Source organism: Etheostoma cragini, chromosome 5, assembly GCF_013103735.1.
Source record: "Etheostoma cragini isolate CJK2018 chromosome 5, CSU_Ecrag_1.0, whole genome shotgun sequence".
NCBI lineage: Eukaryota > Metazoa > Chordata > Actinopteri > Perciformes > Percidae > Etheostoma > Etheostoma cragini.
In genome coordinates this window covers 28,715,460-28,736,750 of record NC_048411.1, presented here as the reverse complement: position 1 = coordinate 28,736,750, position 21,291 = coordinate 28,715,460, and the positions used below count along the sequence as shown (strand labels likewise).

Genomic DNA, 21,291 nt, shown 5'->3' with positions numbered 1-21,291 from the left:
TTTACACAACATTAATTTCACCAAATTGACTAGCTAGATATCATTTGAAATGATAACGTTGCCACTTCTGTTGTCGAAGCAAACGGTATCGACGTAATAAGCTAGCTAGCTAGGTTGGTAACATTACAGCTTAGCTAGCTAGCAAACAAACTATCGCGATTCTACTCAGCTTCAGTTAGCTATTTTGTTGGAATAGAATTAAAAGAAAAACTGAAAAAGTGGATAAACATGCATCGTGAATTGTATGAAACACAGTTAGGAAAATGAAACGTTAGTCCCATTGTCAATACACTAAATCACATTCAGTGTCACACATTCTAGTTATGCTAGCTACAGGATTCGTTAGCTAATAACTGCTAGCTAGCTAGCGACGAAAAATCATACTTACTTGTGAAGATAAGGAACAGCAGCTCAGCAAATCCTGCTTTAAATTGTCCGACGTTTTGAAAACTTTCTTAGGTGAAGTGGTTCAAGCAAATTAACACTAATAATTGAGTGTCGAACTTCACAGGGATGTCCTTATAGAGAAACATCAGCCAAGCCCTTCGAGTGTTTGGTTCCTCGGAAGACTATGGGAAGTGTCACCATTCCCTGTACAGCCTGGAACACTGCATTCACGACCCTCGTTCATTGTCAATATCCTGGAAAATATACCCAATTTTCTTCTTTGTAAATCTCGTTACACAGAGCAGTGTGCTCAGTCTAACAGCCACTTGACTTAGCGACATTCTGAACTGTTCTCAGGTCAGTGGCCTGTATGTAGGTTTTTTCAGCAGCAGTTTCAAAATGTGAGATTTGCAGAGGAAAGGCGTGTTAATGGGCTTTGAGCTTCTATGTACAGTAAGTCCTGTACGAACTGTCGTTATTCAACTATGACAAGGTAAAATGGGTTTTGCATTCTATCACCCCTTTAAAACATTTACAGACTCCGGCCATCCCTCATACATGCATTCACAACCTCATTTTGACTACTGCAATGGAGTCCTGTCTGGTGTCCCATGCCAAAACCTAGACAGGCTCCAGTATGTCCAAAACTCTGCCTCCAGGGTCTTCACCCAACCCAACCCTCATCCACCTTCACTGGCTCCCAATTAAGTCCCGCATCAAATACAAATCCCTCCATGCCCCGGCCCCACTCTACCTCTCTGACCAACTCCACCCATACATCCCACCCAGAAACCTGCGGTACTCAGATGCTGGCCTGCTCTCCATCCCCCACACCAGACTCTGTACCTTCGGACACAGCCCCATCCCTCTGGAACACCCTTCCTGCAGGTATTCGAAATGCTACATCCCTGGACATGTAAAAGTAAAAAAAAACTACACCACCTGTTTACCACAGCCTACAACCTCCTACAGGATAGCCACTCTAATTCTGTAAAGTGTCCTTGGGTTTCATGAAAGGGGCTATACAAATAAAAGTTATTATTATTATTCACCCACATTTGAACATATACTCAAAGTTTTCACCCAGCCTGACACCACTGCTGAAGCCACCGGATACCCTGCAGGAGTTGTTGGTGATGTAAGCCGCAGTAAAAAGGGATGAGTGCGATGTAATTTCTCGTCGATGACATGGGGGTCTAAGTCACTTTGGCTTGTTGAAGTGAAGAAAGAGACGCACTCTCTGGTCTCATTATAGAAAGGTCATCGTTTGCCATTTTGATGAGGAGGAATATATTTTTGCATCATGTTCTCACTGCACTTATTGTCGGTTCCTTTACAGACATGAGGAAAGCCGGGAAGATAGCTTGTCCATGTGCAAACACATGTACAAATACTCACTATCCTCAGCAACCTCATTCAAACATGTGTACCTTTAAGCTTGTATGAGTCACTCTCCTCACTTTATGCAGCTTTGCAGCTTCTGCTAACTCTGCGTCCTACCTCTTTTTGAGTTGTGTGGTGTTATTCAGCAAAGACTGACAGGAGCATGGGGAATGTGGTGGGAGCACATGTGCGTAAAACACAGGTTCACATACGCTTACCAGCATTGCCAATCATTTGAACTTGATTTTGACTGAATTCTGAGGCTATGAATGTAGACACCAGTGGTTGCTCAGCCGTCTCTGTGGGATTTCATGCGTTTGGGTTGAGTCTCTTGCATGCAGAAGGGAAATCACAGAAAGAAAATGTCTGTTATCTGCTTGGCAAGACCTTGCCATTCCTGTCATGCAGGCATACCTTACCTTACTTCTCACTGATAAAGTCAGGTATGCATGCATGACAGCGTGTAATGTACAATACATCTGTCTGACGCATTACCGCTTCTCAATTAGATCTTATCTTAATGGTCTTAAAGTACGGTGAGTTAAACCCTTAACATCAGCTGCCATACCCTTTAAATGACCTGCAGGCAAGTTATTGATTATCTAACAGACGTCACAGCGTTAATTGGTTGATCAAATTACACCCACAAAAACACTTGAGACAATGAGATGTGTTTACAGTGATAACAGTCTGCTGAACTCTGAACCTTTGAGTGCACAAGGCGTTCGTGCACTGTAGGAACCTTCTTCGAGAGGGCTGACTTATATTCAATTAAAACAAAATTTCATTGAAGACTTTTTAAATCATAACATACGGTATCTCAGAACTCTTTCCAAGAGTAGGTCTAGACCACACACTGTCATTTACAGACCCATCAATTCCCTAATGAGAAAGCATTTGGTGCGACAGTGGCGAGGATAGACTTCCTTTTAACAGGCGGAAACGTTGGACAGAATCTGGCTCTTGGTGCATGGCCATCTGCCTCGACCGGTTGGGGGAGAGGGAGAGAGGAAGAGGGCGAGAGAGATATACAGCCGTGGGTATAATGGCTGGTTTTGCAGCGGCGCCGTGGCTCCGTCCGGGGCTTAGCCCTGCTCAAACCGATTGTGATTGGTTTAAAGAAATCCCAATAAACCAAAGCACGTTTTTTTCTCCCATCCCGGATGCTGTGTGGACTAGCCCGGCATTAGTAGCAGTAGGAGTGCGGGACACAGCAGGGCCACAACAGAACCACGGCAGCAGCTGCAACCACGATCCAGGTGCCACCCAAATCCAAGGAAATCTGGGGGAAGAAGTCAAGTTAGTAATAAGCATTAGTAGGATATTAATGCACACAGATGGAAAGAGAGAGCGGAGGAGAGAGGGGCTCTGTGTGTCATAGGATTAGAATTAGACTTTTATGCTGCATAGATCGTTTTAAGAATGCAACAACAGAAAAACAGTGATGTCAGTGCAACAGGTAGCACTCGTTCATTTAGCTTGTTTAATACTTCTCTGTCTTCTTCTATTACCCGTCCATCAGCAACACAGTGACTCCTGACTCACTGTCTGTCTGTATTGATTTAACTGACGCAGACTGTTGCTGTCAGACTTCACGTATGGAACTGGGTCACTCTATTGTCTGAGATGAGGTGGTGTGTGTCCCATCTGGACATCTGACTAATTCATCTTCACCTCAACTGCATACGTATTCAGAGCCCAAAGAAATAAAGGAGGGTTTTCGTCCATTCATTATGCGGTGGGGAAAAGAGTAAGTGAAAACGCTTGGCATTATCAGCTTTCAGAAATTCACACCCTTTCCATTGAATTTAAAGAAGGCTGTAGTCCATGGAGATACACTTTGGTCGGATGTCTTATTGTTTGATGGTGTAACTCCATCTCCTGCATCTGAAACTATGGCAAAGGACCTTCATTCAAAAATAAAGCAGCAAAAAAAATCATTCATAGCTTTACGAAGGCCAATTAAGGTGTAAGGAGAGAGGTCCTAAAATAGGACATAGGTGAGGAGAACCTGGGCTCTTTCTCATCATCCTACGGTTGCTGTTGCCTTTATTTTTGCCAGACAACCTTGCATGTAGGGTGTGGTATGATTCACTGAGAGCTAGAAGTGCAGAGTCATCATCTGAGTACACAGACTGCAAACAAGTGTGAATCAGCTGTTGCTTGCTGTCTGATCTCTGCCGTTCCCCGGGGGGGGGGGGGGGGCAGACAGATAGAGACGGCGCACACAAGAGAAGAGGACCAAGGACTTTAAAGTAAACATGTTTGCCTGCAGTCTGGTGTCCCTGGGACCGAGGCTGGTGGGTTTGGGACATCAAGCTGTTTGCTCTGGCTCTTTAATTGCTTTCTCCCGCACTGCTAAGAGAGATGTTTCAGATCATTTGAAGAGCTCATCCGAGACTATATCGTGTGTGTAAATCGCCAAATTAATGCCTAAGAAAGAAAAAATAAAAAATTCTCTTTGAAACATCCTGAGCTCATAAAGAACCAATTTATTTATGAAATCATATTTACTCATTGAGCTGAGGTACATTCTTGGCCTAAGGAATTGTAGTTTGAGGGTTCAGGTAGTTTTTATCATAAGATCCTGGTTGTTTTACCAAAAACGCCAAGTAATTGTTGTTTTTACATTTGTTTTTTTGCAAGGATTATACACACGAGATATAACGTGTTAATTCGTGAGCTTTAGAGTTGCTAGGAGGTGTATTTTGTTACATTTGCACAGAGCCAGGCTAGCTATTTCCCAGTATTCAGTAATTGTGCCAAGCTTAGGTGAACTAAGCATGAACATGTGACACCAGAGACAGGAGTTACCAGCTTCTTAGTCTATACCGGCAAAAATTAAAAATTAAGTTAGAGGATAGCTCCGTTGATGCCAGAAGATTTACTGGATATTTGAACTTATGACACGTTGCAAAGAAAACTCCTGCACACTGTCTAACTTGATAAAAGGGGGGGGGGTGGTGCTCACCCCGGCCGCTGTCACACTCTACAACACCTGCACCACCTAGTAAGGTTGTAGTTTTTGTTCCTGTGTCAATTACGCACAATGCGCCATCGCTCTATGTATATTATTATTATCTGTACTTATATTTTTCCATTCAGATTACTTACCTTTTCAAAATTATTTATATTATGGTTACACTTCCGTATCATTTATATTATGGTTACTTATTTTGCTATAATATTTAAATACATATTATTCAATTTAATTTCACGTCAGTTACTTACATTGCAATATTTTTTTGAACAATGGCCACTTGACTTTACTTTACAGTACCTCTTATATAATAGCACTTTACATTCATTCAGTACTTTTTGCACATTGACTGTTGTTTGCTTGGAAAACTGCTGCTGTAACAAGTGAATTTACCCATTGTGGGATGAATAAAGTATTATCTAATCTAATCGAGATTGTGGCACACACTGTGGTCAATTACATAAGTTAAAATGTTATAAAATACGCCATGTGTCAGCAGTCTGTAGAGCAGCAGTTCATTTCTCTATACGACCAAAGGTCTGGAAGCCTCGGTGTTACATCTGCAGCGGATCCAGTTTCCAGTACTCTTGTCGCTTCTGAAATTACTGATCGCAACGATGACAGCACGGTCTTTGCATTTCACTCTAATGGATACATAATGGAAAACATCCAAGCTGGAATGTCAACATGATGGCAGGCTGCACAAATGCAAAGAAATGAATTGCTTGTGTCTGAACTGCTGTTCTCAGAGGGAGGTAAACAATAAAACCAGACCTTTGAAGTCTTTACTGCACTATAACAGGCTTGTTTGCTGCTAGAGAAAACAAACCCAGAAGTGTTACCTTGTTAAGTTGAATACCTTCTTTTCTCTACTTTGCTCATTAAATTCCTTCAAATCCCTATAGAAAGAGTCCTGCTGATGGCTAAAAGACCATAAAGGACAGGCCTCAAAAGTGATGCAATCATACTGCGTGAGACAGAGGAGACAAACACACACCAAACTTGGTGTGTTCACAGTGGTGGACAGAAAAATAAAAACTGGAGAAGACCTGTAGACGGACTCTCGTGCTACAGTGAGAGTAGGAGCCATACAGGTTATAGATCGCAGGATAATCAGGAAACACTGACTCTGATTCACTTCTTTAATAGAAAAAGAAACTACTTCAAGAGTAAAAGAAAAAACTTCATTCTTTCCTCCCCACTTTTTTCTCACTTTTAGTCTTCTTCTTCTACAGTCCCACTAGTGTAAGTCTGCAGGACGGAGAATGGAGGCATTACCCAGTGGGACGGCGGTGAATCACGAGACATCTTCGAGCTGCTTCCTTTGTTTTAAAATACAGTGGAGAGAACAAGCATTTAATACACTGCTGATTTTGCAGATTTTCCTACTTACAAAGCATGTAGAGGTCTGTAATTTACAAGGTACACTTCAACTGTGGAAGACGGAATCTAAAACAAAAAGCCACACATTCACATTGTATGATTTTTAGTAATTAATCTGCATTTTATTGCATGACAAGTATTTGATTGCCTACCAACCAGTAAGAATTCCGGCTCTCACAGTTAAAGTGTACCTATGATAAAAATTAGAGCCCTCTCTCTACATGCTTTGTAAGTAGGAAAACCTGCAAAATCAGCAGTGTATCAAATACTTGTTCTCCCCTCTGTATCTTAAGTAGCGCACTCATGTCCTGCTGCTCTCTCATGATCTGCGGGGGTCGTGACCTCCATCATCCACAATGAACTTGTGAGGAGCTGTCAACAAACGGATGAATGGGTCTCTATGCAAACAGTAAAGAAGTTCAGAGGTTAAAGGTCAGTTTAGGGTCAAGCAGACCTTGGATTCCTTCAGGTTCAAAGCTGCCTTCAGATAACGGGAATATCCGCTTGTACATTCACACCTGCCGATTCTTTACGAAAGACTTTAAAAACGAGCCCTTGAAATACGGCTGAAGAGCTCATATAAATCAACTTTTACATTATTTTGAATATCCCCATGCTCCGATCTGAATTGCTTACATTTTGTCTTAACTTCCAGAATGGTTGCTCTCGGCAGAGCAGTCAGACATCTCCTCAGTGTAGAACCAGTTTGTGAAATTCCTGCGAGGCATGGATCATTCAAACAAACCACTGTGACACCACAGGGACTCTGACATAACCCCCCAGTAGTGACCTGCGTCTGAATGCTTTTGAGCAGTAAAAATAGAAATCAGCACAGCTGAATGTAAAATATATGGTAAATCATTTATTAACACTGTTACACAATTCCCATCCTCAGCGGCGGCGGCGGCTCGTCTCAGCGCACATCTGGCTACATGTCATTTCGTCGCAGTCAGGCAGAAACCTCGTATGTCCCTATTTTGTCTATTTTTATTCTCTCACTAATCAATGAAACTATTGGTCACCCTTTACTGAATGTCTGTCTGTAGCTTTTACAAATATTTAAACAGTATTGAACATACAAGGTTTTTGTCCGACAGCAACGATTTGCTAAGTCTCTTCAGCAAAAAAAAGAAATCCAAAATATACATTCAGAAAACAACTCCATCAAGGACTTAGAAAATTAATTTAGTAAAACATTTATGTATAGGTTCATATATATATATAAAAACAGATGTACAGTAAAAATCACATACAGTATCAAACATCTATATGAACATGTTCTTTAAAAAAAAAAGTTTTAGTGCAAAAGCATTTCATTATATAAAAATACTGTGTTGTAATGAGTTCAGGTATGAGGAATAGAGGACGTGGGACTGTGTGAGGGGGACAGGTTAGAGGTGCGTGTCGGCGATGGGGATTCGTCTCAGCTCCACTATCTGGGAGTTGTTTATGCTCCCCCCGTCCTGGCTCCCGGGGATGGACTCGTTGTCGCTCACATTAAGGCCGGTCCCTGAAATAACACAAAAAGTTACATCACACTTCCATCCCAACACGTGATTATTCCCGGGGTCGTTGTTTGTTTTTTATGTGCTCGAACGTCTGCGGTACATTCACGTGTATTTCTTTTTTTGAGTATGTCACATATTTCGGAGTCAGAAAAGGTTTCATTGTCACAATAGGTACACTTCTGTACAATAATAATGTAAAAAAAAAAAAAAAATACATACAAAATAACTGTTGCATGAGAAAAAAATGGGTTGAATGGGTTGCGTGCAAAATTTGCAAAGAATGTAAAGTATATAGTATATGCAATAATATACAGTTTCATCAACTCGGTGCACGTTTGCAGTGCTGGCTACCGGTTACATTTGTCCTGTTAGTGCCAACTTGGTATTATGTAATCAATACTTTATGTCATAGTATCGGAGTTATCAGAGAACATACTGTACTGTAGCTGAGGGTAACGAGTTGTACACGGAGCACACTCACACACTCTAATGTAAGAGCACACAGCAAAACTAAGTAACTCTTTGTGAGTCAAAGGGACGGCCATTTCACTATTTGTTTGACTTTTGTTTCTTTGCAGGATACCTTGACAACCTCCAGAGTTCAATGTGTTGAGGGGAAAGACTAGCTAACATGCCAACTCATAACAATAATAACTTTAGCTTTGACAGAAGAAACAGAAGATCTAAATCAATCAATCAATCAAAAAATCAATCAACATACAAATATACACACATCATTCTAAAAGAGGAAATAGAAGACTGGACACCTTTAAGGGACAGAAAAGTGACAAAAGAATAAATCAAAGGAAATTAAAAGATGATAGGATAAAAAGATGATGAAAAAGGACGATAGAAGGCTTATCTCCTTGGGAACGTTAATGATCAGCTCTCAGTAATACTATATACAGTTCATGTGCTGAAAGTACGTGTGTGCTTCTGTGTGTGTGTGTTAATGGTTCACTACCAAATGAAGTGTGAGGACCCTCATTAGAGCGCTGATTACTGACCCCCGTCAGGTGGTGCCTTATTAAGTAATTCTGATTAGTGAATTATCTTTACTGCTGCCTGACTGGGGGAGGGAGATTAAACCGGGCTATACGTCCAGTGTGACACGTTTGGGCAAAGAGGAGGTCAGAGGTCACAGGGAACGTGTGAAGTGGAAGAATGTCCTCGTGACTGGTGGCACAACAAGTCAAAAAGCAAAAGTACAGAAGATAATAACCCAAGTTTATCAGATGATTGTTTTTACAAACACTAGTCTTCAAGATTGCGTGCCATGTTCCAAACACAAAAGATCATATACTGTGATTCTTGAGGCCATGCCAGTAGGGTTAGGTACCAATACTTGGTGCCAATAGGGCACCGATTTCCACGTAAACAGTAGTAACGACACCGAATAAGAACATTTCGGCGCCTGAATTGTTATTTTTTTTTTCAGAAGCATTGCTGCCCGGGACGCTACGTTACCGTTAGCTAGTAGCTGGATAAAACACAATGAGTAGTAGTGTAGAAGATGATGAACTCTGACGTATCACCAAACATTACGTGTTTCTACTCCACTTATTATCTCCAAATTGAAATGACCTTTAATACTGTGCAGGACACTGCTTCTTCTTTTCAGTGTGGGGTTTCCCTCTGACCACATATTTAAAGCAGCTTGACTCCCTGTGGTCTGTACATGAAGACTCATGCAGATGTTTGTACAGGCGAACCTGCTCGGTCTTCCCAACTGACTGTGTGAAGCGCCGAGATGCACGGCCACGCGTCACAACATGCTGAGCCTTTTGCAGTAGAGACGACAGCCACGGTGACGCCATTTTATGACTCTGGGGGGGGAAATGGCGGCTACCATAAACCTAGCTTACATGTGGCCACAAGGATATTTAAGGCTGAACACAACACAAAGGCAGATCAGAGACAAATGTCCCGCTGCTACAGGGATTTAACTTGGGATAGGGAGCAACACACACACACACACACACACACACACACACACACACACACACACACACACACACACACACACACACACACACACACACACACACACACACACACACACACACACACACACACACACACTAACATTTGTGAGTCTCTTGAACTCACACCTGCTAAGAGGGACTTTAATTTGGCTATCTCCAAGGTTTCCAAGTTTTGTTTTTCTGGGTAGCACGTTGGTTGGTCTCAAGGGCTGCTGCATGTAGACCTCTGCACGGAGGTACCTAAACAGACTCTCAGACTGTGACTGGGTTTTCTCAAAGCGCTTTAACATAGTACAGGAACCGTTCACCATTCACACACATTCCCTGTGGCCGAGGTTGCCGTACAAGGAGCCACCTGCTCATCAGATAAACACTCACACCCATTACTTATGGCGCAGCATCGGGGGGGACTCAGGGTTCAGTGTCTTGCCCAAGGAAACTTTGACATGGGAACGCAGGGGCAGGGATTGAATTCCCAACCTTCCAATTAACAGTCGACCGCTGGTGCACTGTATTTTAATATTTCAATGTGACACAAAAACTGATTTCAAGTTGGCAAATCACATTTTCACCAGCATCACTGTCAAAAATGTCTCAAAGGGGATATTTTTTTACCTGTTAAAGAGATAATATTTACATAATTTTCTGTCAAATAAGACTCACACCTTGCAACGCATGGAATTTTGTAAGGGACGACTAAATAATAGATACAATTTAGGTTCTAAATTTAAGGCTTTAGCTGATTCTAAATTTGATTTACACATGCGTCCCTGTCTTATTTATTTTAAATAGGTTATTTTTCTATGGCTGCTATTGGCTGTTTTCCAACTGGGCCTGATCCTTATTCAGTCACTGTGAAGCAATTACTGATTTCAAAGAGTCAGGAGTGTGTCTATGTGTATGTGTGTGTGAGTGTGTGTGTGTGCAGTTTGGGCCCTCAGCTCATTAAACATAGATGGCAACAGAGGAAGAATGGTTTCCATGGCAGCAGAGAGACTTAAGGTAAGCAGAAGAATGACTAAGCAAGGCTGATGTCATACACATACACATGTATATATATGAATTTATGCAATTAACCGCATTATTGTCAATAGTTACTTGCGATTGACACATATTTTTGTTATTATCTGTTCTTTTTTTTTTAAATTATTTTTAGTATTTCTTTTTTTCTTCCTTTCATTAGACAGAGACAGTGAATAGGTGTGTGAAAGGGGGAGAGAGGGAGAGAGAGAGAGATGGGGGCTGACACGCAGCAAAGGGCAGCAGGCTGGATTCGAACTCGGGTCGCTGCAGGACTTAGCCAATATGGGCCCAGTGCACTTACTGAGTGAGCTAGAGGCTGACCCTATCATCTGTTCTAAATGTACTTTAAAAGAGATATTTTTCAAGCATTGAATGCTCTTACCAACATTGGAGTGGACAACAATCCAAAATGCTCCAAAATGAATGCTGACAGCACAGTACGGCAAACTGAAGCCCATCAAGCAACAACCAATGGGAACATTGACCTGCATGTAACATTGTATGGTAATACTAACACAATGTAGTGTCTCACTTTACACTTGTACTTCTTACACTTCTTGCAAATGTTTACTTGAATTTTGTGCGATTCAGTGAGAAAATGAAAGGAAACACCTTAAAATGTCTCAAATCTATGTGATATACCAATTTAATCGCAAAACAGCATGTGACGTCATAACGCACAGGTTTTTATTTGCTTTAAAGCCGTCGGATGGAAACACACTTTCACCGGCTTTATTAACATGAATGGCTTTAGCCAGCTTCAGATAATTGGATTGACAAGTGGATGGAGACATAGGTTTGTTTGAGTGTGCAGTACATCTGTGTGTTGCTGGGATCCTCACCAGTTTTTAAGGCAAATATAAGGTCATCAAACTCCTGTGACTCCTCGTCTGCTGTGACTAGGTTGGTGTTGATGAAGCCTCCCTCGGTGGTGTAGGTCCCCATCACAGGGGTGGGTTTGAACACACTGCTGGGCTGACTGCTGGGCCGCAGCGACGCTCGCTCCCAGTCAGCTGACACCTGAAACACACAGGTACACATACACACCCATATAAGCACACAGCATTCACACAGGCGCTATATAGAATTGGGGAAAAAAATTGATGCAGCATAGTATCGGGATATTTTCAGTGGCAATACTGTATCGTCACACAAACGCCAAGTATCAATCTTTTATTATATAAGTGTTGTCTGCTTGACAATCCCATTTTACGGCAATACAATTGAAGTGAGATGAACAGAGAAATGTATCTTTTTAGATAAAACAGACATTGACAAAGATTCCTTTTGGACATACAGCGTAAACGTATGTACTAGCTCATAAGATACAAAGTCCACATAAGACCTGATCTTCATGTGTTATTGGTTGATTGAACGCCCAACGGTTAGTTCAACGCCCGAAAACATCAACTTCACATGAACCCAAGGGAAAATAAGGTCAACCAATTACACACAGGCACGCATGTACACACAAACACACACACACACACACACACACACACACACACAGGCAGAGTACATGTTGTCAGCACACTGAAGGGTAAAGGCCAACACTCAGGGTCACAGGGGGTTCTTGGGGTGTAAGCAGGGTCATACAGAGTTAGCCTCATGGATGTGATGCTGTCAGCCCGGGGAAACAGATGACAGCCTTTTATTAGTCCAAAAGTAGTATTTTGATCTTGGGGGAGACACTTTGTCCATGCATCCATTTAAGGTTACTCCTTTCTCTATTCTAATCTCACTAAAATATCCTTTCAACCAATCCGCTCCACAAATTGTCACTTATCTAACCGCCATATTACCATTCTTAGCGCTCTCTGTCTGCACTCTTATTTGTCTCACTGGGCTGTAGTCAAATCTCAGACAGACAGGAGTGTGCTCTCATGAATAAAACAAGATTACTGGATTCCAGTGTGTAGAGAGTAATCGGGGACGGAGAGAGAGGCAAGGGGAAGTTCCCAGGAGTAATGAAGTTAAACCTGCCCTATTGTTTTCTCCTTCTTTTCCCTCCCTCTCACCAGCTCAGTCCTTATAGGGTATTCTCCAGGGACAAAGTTGCTGAGGACACTGCAAAAGCCCTGTGTGTGTGTGCGGGGGGGTTTATACAGTATGTTTTCAGAGTGTGCTTGCACGCAATGTACACGTACACGCACGCACGCACACGCACACACACACACACACACACACACACACACACACACACACACACACACACACACACACACACACACACACACACACACACACACACACACACACACACACACAGTGAATCAGTCGGAAGCAGAGTGTCTGAGTGGGTATGAATGTGTGGTATGAAAGAAATGGGTGATGGAGGACCAGTAATGGGCAAATAGAGCCATGGGAAAAAGAGGGGACAAGGGAAAATTGTCTAAGAGAGAAGGTGGAACAAAGTGAGGGAAGGTAAATACTGCAATTTATTATTTAAAGATTCCAATTACATCATGGCTTTCAGCCCTGTAAGCTTTGATATTATTTTACTCAATTTCTGAGATATATGGCACCAGAGAACAGATGAGTAACCAGTGACTGGTTGCTCAGCATAGAAGGTTGGGACCAAAGTGTTTTTGTAGCCAGTAGAAATTATGTCTACAAGTAGTAGGCCCAGATCATAAAAAACACAATTCTCCATTTACAGTATATGATAAAGTTAAGAGTGTAAAATGAAGTGCATTGTAACTGAAATAAAAAGCTAAGCATTAGAGCTGGAGAATATGGGATGTAAGGGTGAGAAATATAATAAATCTGTATAATGGAGTATGAATAACAAGTGTGTCTGTCTCTCTGATGGCCTAATACGCTCTGTGTTTGTATGTATGTATGTATGTATGTATGTATGTATGTATGTATATATATATGTGTGTGTGTGTGTGTGTGTGTGTGTGTACCTCCTCCATGGCGCTGATGAGATTCTGAGTTGATTTGCTAATGTCGCCCCCAACAGTGGTGGGCCCTCCTCCCTGGTAGGCTGAGTCGGGACTGTCATGGCCGCTCATCTCCACTGTGTAACTGGCTTTAGTCGGCCAACACAGCTGGTTGTGCATGATGAAGTACACTGCAAACACATACAAGCCCTGTAGAGGGAAAAACAAAACAAAACAGCTTTAAGAACATTGTCACCGGCTCTGTTCCTCTATCAGAGTTCCTCAGTATCATGTGAGATCAACCCAAGGCCTCCGACGCTGAAAGGTTTCATTGTTGTTTGTAATGCCATGGATCCAAGAACTAACTAATTAACTAGATAGATAGATGATAGGTACCAGATAGAGAGATAGATAGATGACACTTAGATGATAGATAATAGATAGATGATAGAGATATATAGAGAGATGATAGATAGAGAGATAGATGATAAATAAATATAGATAGATAGAGAGATGGATAGATTGGCTTTATTAAATTACTGTGTTAAAGCAGCAGGTATAAGACACACACATCCACACAGAATTAAACAAAATAATAATACATTAAATAAAATACCAAATATGTATTGATATATTAAAAAAAAATAGATATTCTTACTCATCATGTGCACACAGTACAATGTCGTGAAAATCTACTTTTTGCATTTTACCCATCCTAAGTGTTAGGAGCAATTGTAAAAACATAAGGATAGATCGTGCTGTTTTGAGTCATACTGTAGTCAGGATGGATTAATATTAAGCAGCTCTTCGCTGTTGAGATAGGCCTTAACATTTCTTTCATATCCTTATTAGCACCATGATTAATGGAGAATTACTTCCCCATTGGTCCATGACATCATTGGCACCCTGGTATTTCTGGTTCCTTCACTTCCACGGCATTACCAAATCCTCTAAGTCAACAGCACCGAGCTGGGAATTACCCCAAAACACCACAGTGTCAAATACCACGGGGCAATCCCGTATTTCACAACACCCATCACAAGGCGATATGATGACGACAGACAGAGGTGGAACACACAGGAGTGCAAGGCACAAATGTGTGAATGTGTGTGTTTACAGGTGCAAACACACAACCCATCCTCACACACAGACATATGGACACATGAGTGTGTTCATTCTAATTTAAAGAGAATAAATGGGCATAAAGTAAATTTGTGTACACCATGCCATCCAGTTAAACATAGACATGGTTTGGAGAGTAATCATGGAAGACAGGCATGGTCTTTAGATATGATTACTGTCAGGCAGTATCTCCATATTTTATCATTTTACCTTTTTTCAGAATGTAATGCTACTGATCACCCTTTACATCTGTCTGTGGTTTTACAAATATTTAAACACTGATAAGGCAATTTCCTCTGACTTTGACAAAGGCAAATAGCTCAATATAATGTCAAATTAGCTGATTTTTTAATTTCCTGAAAAGCTACAGTTTTGGACAAACTAGATTTTTCACCGGACAGTGACGATTTGCTTAATCTAAAATAGGTTGACCAGACTTCTTTAGATGCTTTGTCTGTGATAAAGACACATAGCCTAGAAATCTAGACTCACCCAAGCGGCCAGCTCAAAGCTGCCACTTTGAGCTGGAAAAACCAAATTGTAGTCAGGCCAATCACGTTGTGTATAAAGTCGGTGGGCGGGCTTAACATAAGGACAGCAAAGTTTTGACGGTACTGCGTGAAATCCCTTCTACTTGAAAACAAAGAAGATGGCTACTGCTGCTGGTGAACAGCAGCCTTTTGAATCAGCTTGGGCCGCGTCTCTGGAAGATTGGGAGTTAAGCACTGAAGTCATTCTTAAAAAGGAAGATGTTTCGCCTAATGGATACGGCAAAAGTTGAATCTATTAACTAGCGTTGGTCTGGTTTGTTGTTGCGCTATCCAACTGCGTGCAGAGGGAATTTAAAAGACAATGGTTTACACAGCCCCTCGGATTGAGCCCTGCCAATGGGGAGTTCCCAGACCCAACATCTGGATGTGGGTCTGGCTTGTCAAGCTAAAAGACACGCCTACCAGAGAAACAAATTTCATTATAGCAAACTGCTTCGTTTTCAGCAAGTGGCAGAACTTCCCAAACTAGTTTTTTTTTTTTTTTTTTAAATCTGACTTTGTAACAAGCAATTTTGTTACTATTCAAACCATAAAGCTGCATGTTACCAAACACAAGAAACAGCAGATCCAACAGCCGATTACCAAAGGACAGTAAACTTTGCAAAGCGATCATCATTACCCATGTAACCGAGGGATATGGACACAGAAAAAGAATTATAAACAGCGCTGATGGTTACAATCAACATAACGAGGAACACAACAGGAACCGTAAGTGGAAACTGTGTGTTTATGGATGCACTGTAAAACAGGAACATCCACCTTGTAAAAAGCGGGGAAAAGGGCTGCAAATAGATAACACATGGAACACCTCACAGGTCATTAGCTGTGCTTTATAGCTTGATGATGCTTAACCAGTGAACTGTCTGAGTGCTGTACATCCACTTAAAAAATTTAAACATGCCTGTGCGTTAATGTACCTTTGAGGACAAGTGTGAATGAGCTTCGAAATGACAAATTAATATCATGTCCATTAAGAAATGAGACATTCCAGAGTTACAAGCTAGGCAAGTGTTGTGTAGATTACTTGTACCATCTTGCATTTTCTGTGTATGAAGTTAAGGAAGTAATTGAGGGTTCCTTCTGTGAACAAAAGCAGCCAGGTGTGTATGTATGGGTGTGTACTGTACAGTATGTTGCTTTCCGTGACTGCGGCTCCATCCCAACAGCGCTGTGGGTGATTAGCACAGGTCATTAGCAGGCTGTGCGGCTTTAACTGCCATAGGCCTGTTATGCAAGTGTTCCCTGATCACTGGAGAGGGCACGTCTTTAGAGATGGAAAGCAACCAAACTTGAGGAGAGCAGGAGGGACAGGGAAGGAAAACGGTGGGGGGGAGCAAAGCTTGGCCGAAGAAAAAGCAAAAATGGACCATGAGCAGAAACAATTGGAGGCAAGAATGACATTAAAATTGGATCAAGTGTAAATACAATTGTGTATTAAATTGTGATGGCTAAACAGGTCAAGGAGACAGAAAGAAGAGTTGTCTTAAGAAAAAAGTACAAGTAAATCAAAGGAAAACCCACAAAGTCTTTCAACTGACTCGTGTGGGAGCAATGATGTTGATAGGAACAGTGCCATCGTTATTTTAAACTGGATAATTGATGCAATAGGGCCTTCAAGTGATTTGTGAAGTGTTGAATTCATTTTCTATGCTCATAAAAGCAACTGATAGATTTTCCCTAAACCCAAATTCTTTGCAGGCTTCGCACAGCTGCGTGCATGTGTGTAGACACCCCTGGGCCTGTGTCTTCTTTTGTCCTAATAACACACAGATATTCGGTGTCCTATTTATAGGCAAGTACAAAGGTTAAATGAATAAGCGGGGGTGGAATTGGATTGTAATGGAGCATGGTGCTGTTGTGGATGTCTCTGACTGTGACGATACAAGGAGGGAAGGTTTACCGGCAGAGGGGCCTCCGCAGTAGGAGATAATGTGGGATGGTGATTTGATTATTGTCATCTAATTTAGCCTGATGTTGCACAGATGTGGAACCAGAGTGACAGTGTGATGAATTGAAAAACAAGGGATGGAAAGAATAAGAAAATGAAAAAGAACGGCAGTATTAATAGGCGCACATAGGATCAGTTTCACAGTTTGTTTCAATGGAAAACCCTGCTGGAGACTTAAGGTTGCTTTCTATGATCACAGTGCTCAATAACCAAATATAATCTGTACTCTGCAACACAACACACAGTTGTGCACAGCTGTAACATCTGCAGCTGTTTAATGGTGTTCAGTAATCAGCTGTTGGGAAACGTGCCACACAACCACATCAATACCAACAGCAAGGTAAACATGGAAAATTCTCCTAATGGAAAATTCACGACGTGAAGGAAACAACAATAACTGCTCTACTATACTTTGCAGCAGAGACCTACAACGACTTCCAACCTCAAGGCAATGAACACAATGGAAAAAGTTAGCATGAAAGACCTGAACAAAGGACAAGACGTGTTTAAATAAGCTGTTCCTGGAGTAATAACTTGGCAGAAACAAGCAGTGTAGTTTTGCAGCACTTTAGCCTGCACAACATACACATTTGCAGATGATTGCAACAACGTTTGGTTGAAGTCGTCTTGTGCAACATATTCAAAAAGCATTCTGTAAATAGCTCTTGAAACAGTTGCTTGCCATAAACTTTCATTTAGTCCTAATGGAAGTCCCACAATAACACAAAAAACCCTCTTACTGTAACTCTTTCCCCATTCACAGCCAAATTAAATAAGCTTGCTCCATAAAATGCATGCTCACACAAATCTAATTGCAACCATGCTTGGTTTATGGCAACAGAGTATCTTGGCAAAGCAGTGCTTTGTGAAAACTGGGTCAGCTGAGTTTGTTTACTGCTAATCAATGTCCTTGGACACGCTTTGGCTTTGGGGATCTTCACCTGTCAATTCCACTCTGATGAATCCTTCCTTATTCCTACAGCAGACCCAGACCAAACTCCAGAGGCTCCCGCTTTAGTCTGAGCTTATAGGTTGCAATGTAGGAGATAAAATTGAAAATCAATTGCCGTGGTTGTTTTCTAAAAGATTTCTTTTTTAAGGCTGGGTTGGAAAAGTTGGCTACCAGGGTCAACTTGTCGCTAGAATTCATCTGGCTTTGAAGCCAAGGGCAAAGTGGATATAATGGGAGAAAATCTTTTAGGTTGACATGATAAAGTCCTTTTATGTTGTATTTCTCATCTCTCAGTAGAAATGTAGCTGATTGCTGTAATCAATTTGAACTGCCGAATGTATGTTTATGTTATTTGTGTGAAGGTGGATACCAGAGGGCGGCTGTGGCTCAGGTAGTAGAGCTGTCGTCTACTGATCCGAAGGTCTGTGGGGTCAATCCCAGGCCCTGCAGTCTCATGTCTAAGTGTCCTTTGGCGAGACACAGAATCCCGAAACTGCTCCTGCCCCATTGGTGTGTGAATGTTTATCTGATGAAGTGGCACCTAGCCCAATAAATAAATGTGTGTGAATGGTGAATGATTCCTGTACTATGTAAAAGTGATTTCAAGAAGTTGTTAAGACTAGAAAAGAAAAATATAACTACAGTCCATTTACATTGGAATATTGGAGGGTGAAAACTTGGAGGCCTCAGTGGAACAGAGGTACGACTGTTCTTCGATACCTTAATTAATAATTAACCAATTTAATAAAAAATCATTTTAACAAAAGGCACAAATTAGGGCACAAGTCTTTTCATTTCATTTCATCTCCTACTATGTGAGGCCCGTCTCTGTGCGTGTCTCTACAATGTAAGACAGCCAATCATATTCATTATTAGATCTTGGTAGAAGTATGCTGCACGCTGGTTGGCTCACTGTTTCTGATGAGATTTGGTACTTAGGTATTGAAATTGGTTATCGAATGACAAGGCAGTTTTCAGTACTCGATACTAAGGGGGCAGTTCGGTCCTTTATGGGTGTTTTAAACCCCAAACGTCTCCTTCCAGGCAGCGCTTCCTGGAAGGCATTAGGATTAGTTAAAGTTGGGGGGGGGGGGTGGCAGATCTCCCTCTCTCTCTCTCTCTCTTTAAGTCAATGGTTGCAGCGCTGCCTAGAAGGAGATGTCGGGGGCTTAAAACACCATTGATCAATTCGGTCTGTGACTAAAAGTGATCAAATGCAGTACCCAGCCCTAAACAGAGGGAACAAAGGACTTTCATCAGTGTTTTCCGTGGGTTATTTACCTCGGTCAAAATAAAAAAGATTTTGCCAGTAAAAAAAAGTGGGACAGATTAGAAAAACAAGTTTAGGAATGAAAGAAATGAATGGTCAGTCTCTTGGGACAAAAAGGAGTGTGTCACAGAACTAAAATAATTGAGAAACTTGGTAATATAACCGATGACCACTGACTTTAAAGAGCACCATCACACTATTGGTCCGCTGAAGAAACTGGCCACATGATGTCACAGAGTGGGACAAACTCTTTGGAGCTCATAAACAAGTGCGAAGTGCGACATCGACTGTTGGCGTTGACATCACTTCTCTTCATTAGTCACTTCACCAACAGGAGGAGTTTACTTTGGTGCAACACTGTTGTCTTTGGCATGTGGATGCCACATATCACCACTGGTTACCACAGACCTGTTATGGCACACTTTACAGGCAGATGGTGTCTCTCAGAGGAAGACAGAAGAGACCACAACATTTATAGACTAGACATGAAGGAGAAGAGCCTATTGTGCCAGAGAGAGTGAGGTCAGGAGAGCTTCCTGGATGTCTGTGCAAAGATGACATTTTTTTCCACATTTCTGCACATTACTTCGCCTTTAATTAATTAACTAATTAATCAGTGCTGGCATTTAGAGTTGAAAATATGTACGGATTAATTGATTAGTTGTCAGCTACTTAAATAATCTACAACTATTTTGATAATTCTTTCCCTCGACAGGCAATGTACATTAGCATTAGCTATAAACGCTGTGATGCTCTACTTTGGAGATTTGCTGTTCAAATGTCTATGTGGTAGCATGTGTCCGTATCAAATAAACACAAAATGAAAAAAAATATCATTCATTGGCTTGAGTAATGTTTTATGAATTAAAATAAACATCTTTGATTCCAGCTTCTCAAATGTGAACATTTCCTAGTTTCTTCTGACAGTAAACTGAAAATCTTTGAGTTGGGGACAAAACAAGACATTTGGGCTTTTGGAAAAAAAACTGATCACCATTTTTCACAGTTTTCTGACATTTTATAGACCAAACAACTAATCTACTAATTGAGAAAATACATAGCACTGTATGTCTATAAAATGATACTTTCAAGTAAGAGAAAGACAGCAGGCTTTACAACTTTGGGAAATTATCCCACTCAACACAGAAACATGTTTCTTCTTCTAATAAGCCATGTGCAATCAAACAGTAATGATACAACTTTATAAAAAAGAATAAACTAAAAATAATCCAGATAGTTATCATGATACACAACGTTTTGGAAATGGACAGTGTGCGGGACTTCTTTAACAAGTATGACTGGTAATCTTTACCTTTCCGATGCATCTGCCCCAAAAAAGAAGTGTGAAAAAGAGCTTTTTTGATTCATCTGTGTATCAAAACAAAGTCGACTATATATTGTATTACAGAGTTGGCCATGGAGAAATCTATCAGTGATAGGAACCAGAGGGATCGCTTGAGTTCAACCTATATTCATTGATAATTGCCGGCTATCTAACTCTTTGATGTTACAGTAGATAGCAGTGTACAGTAAATGTCAGCTGTGAAGAGATAAAGAGTTATCTAGAGATTCACTGACATTTCTTTATCTTGTCTAATACTTTGAGTCAAAATAAAGACACTGAGAAGCAAATTAAGAGAGAGGCAAACAGAGAGAACAAACAGACAAAAGCACAAATGGAAAGCTGAGAGAGAGAGGCTTCAAAAAGATGTGACAGTGATAACCCGCCTTGCTCTCTCTACTCCCGAGGCTCTTTTTCCTTTGCAAACACATCAAAGAAGGGCTTCAAAGTGGGATGAAGTAGCCTTCATCACTCACTTTTTAAGTCAACAAAACATCATAACACAGACAGACACAGCCGGCACAGACAGACACACACACGCACGCACGCACGCACGCACGCACTCACACTCA

General features: G+C 41.3%; 1 protein-coding gene and 1 long non-coding RNA gene across 4 annotated transcripts in view; one reads left to right on the top strand and one right to left on the bottom strand.

Moving 5' to 3' along the window:
* Positions 1 to 1,069: 1,069 nt before the first annotated feature.
* LOC117944469 lies at positions 1,070 to 18,601 on the top strand. The gene is made up of 3 exons (XR_004656588.1): positions 1,070 to 1,309; positions 16,696 to 16,701; positions 18,591 to 18,601. It is a non-coding gene; the product is annotated as an uncharacterized LOC117944469 (long non-coding RNA).
* Positions 6,976 to 21,291, bottom strand: part of adgrv1 (adhesion G protein-coupled receptor V1) — a 147,265-nt gene continuing 132,949 nt past the window's right edge. For all 3 annotated transcript variants that reach the window (XM_034871234.1, XM_034871235.1, XM_034871236.1), the window contains 3 exons: positions 13,559 to 13,744; positions 11,492 to 11,669; positions 6,976 to 7,643 (listed from right to left, as the gene is read on the bottom strand). In XM_034871234.1, the coding sequence (XP_034727125.1) occupies positions 7,525 to 7,643; positions 11,492 to 11,669; positions 13,559 to 13,744 (483 nt within the window). In that variant the 3' untranslated portion in view covers positions 6,976 to 7,524. The remainder of the gene's footprint in view (positions 7,644 to 11,491; positions 11,670 to 13,558; positions 13,745 to 21,291) is intronic.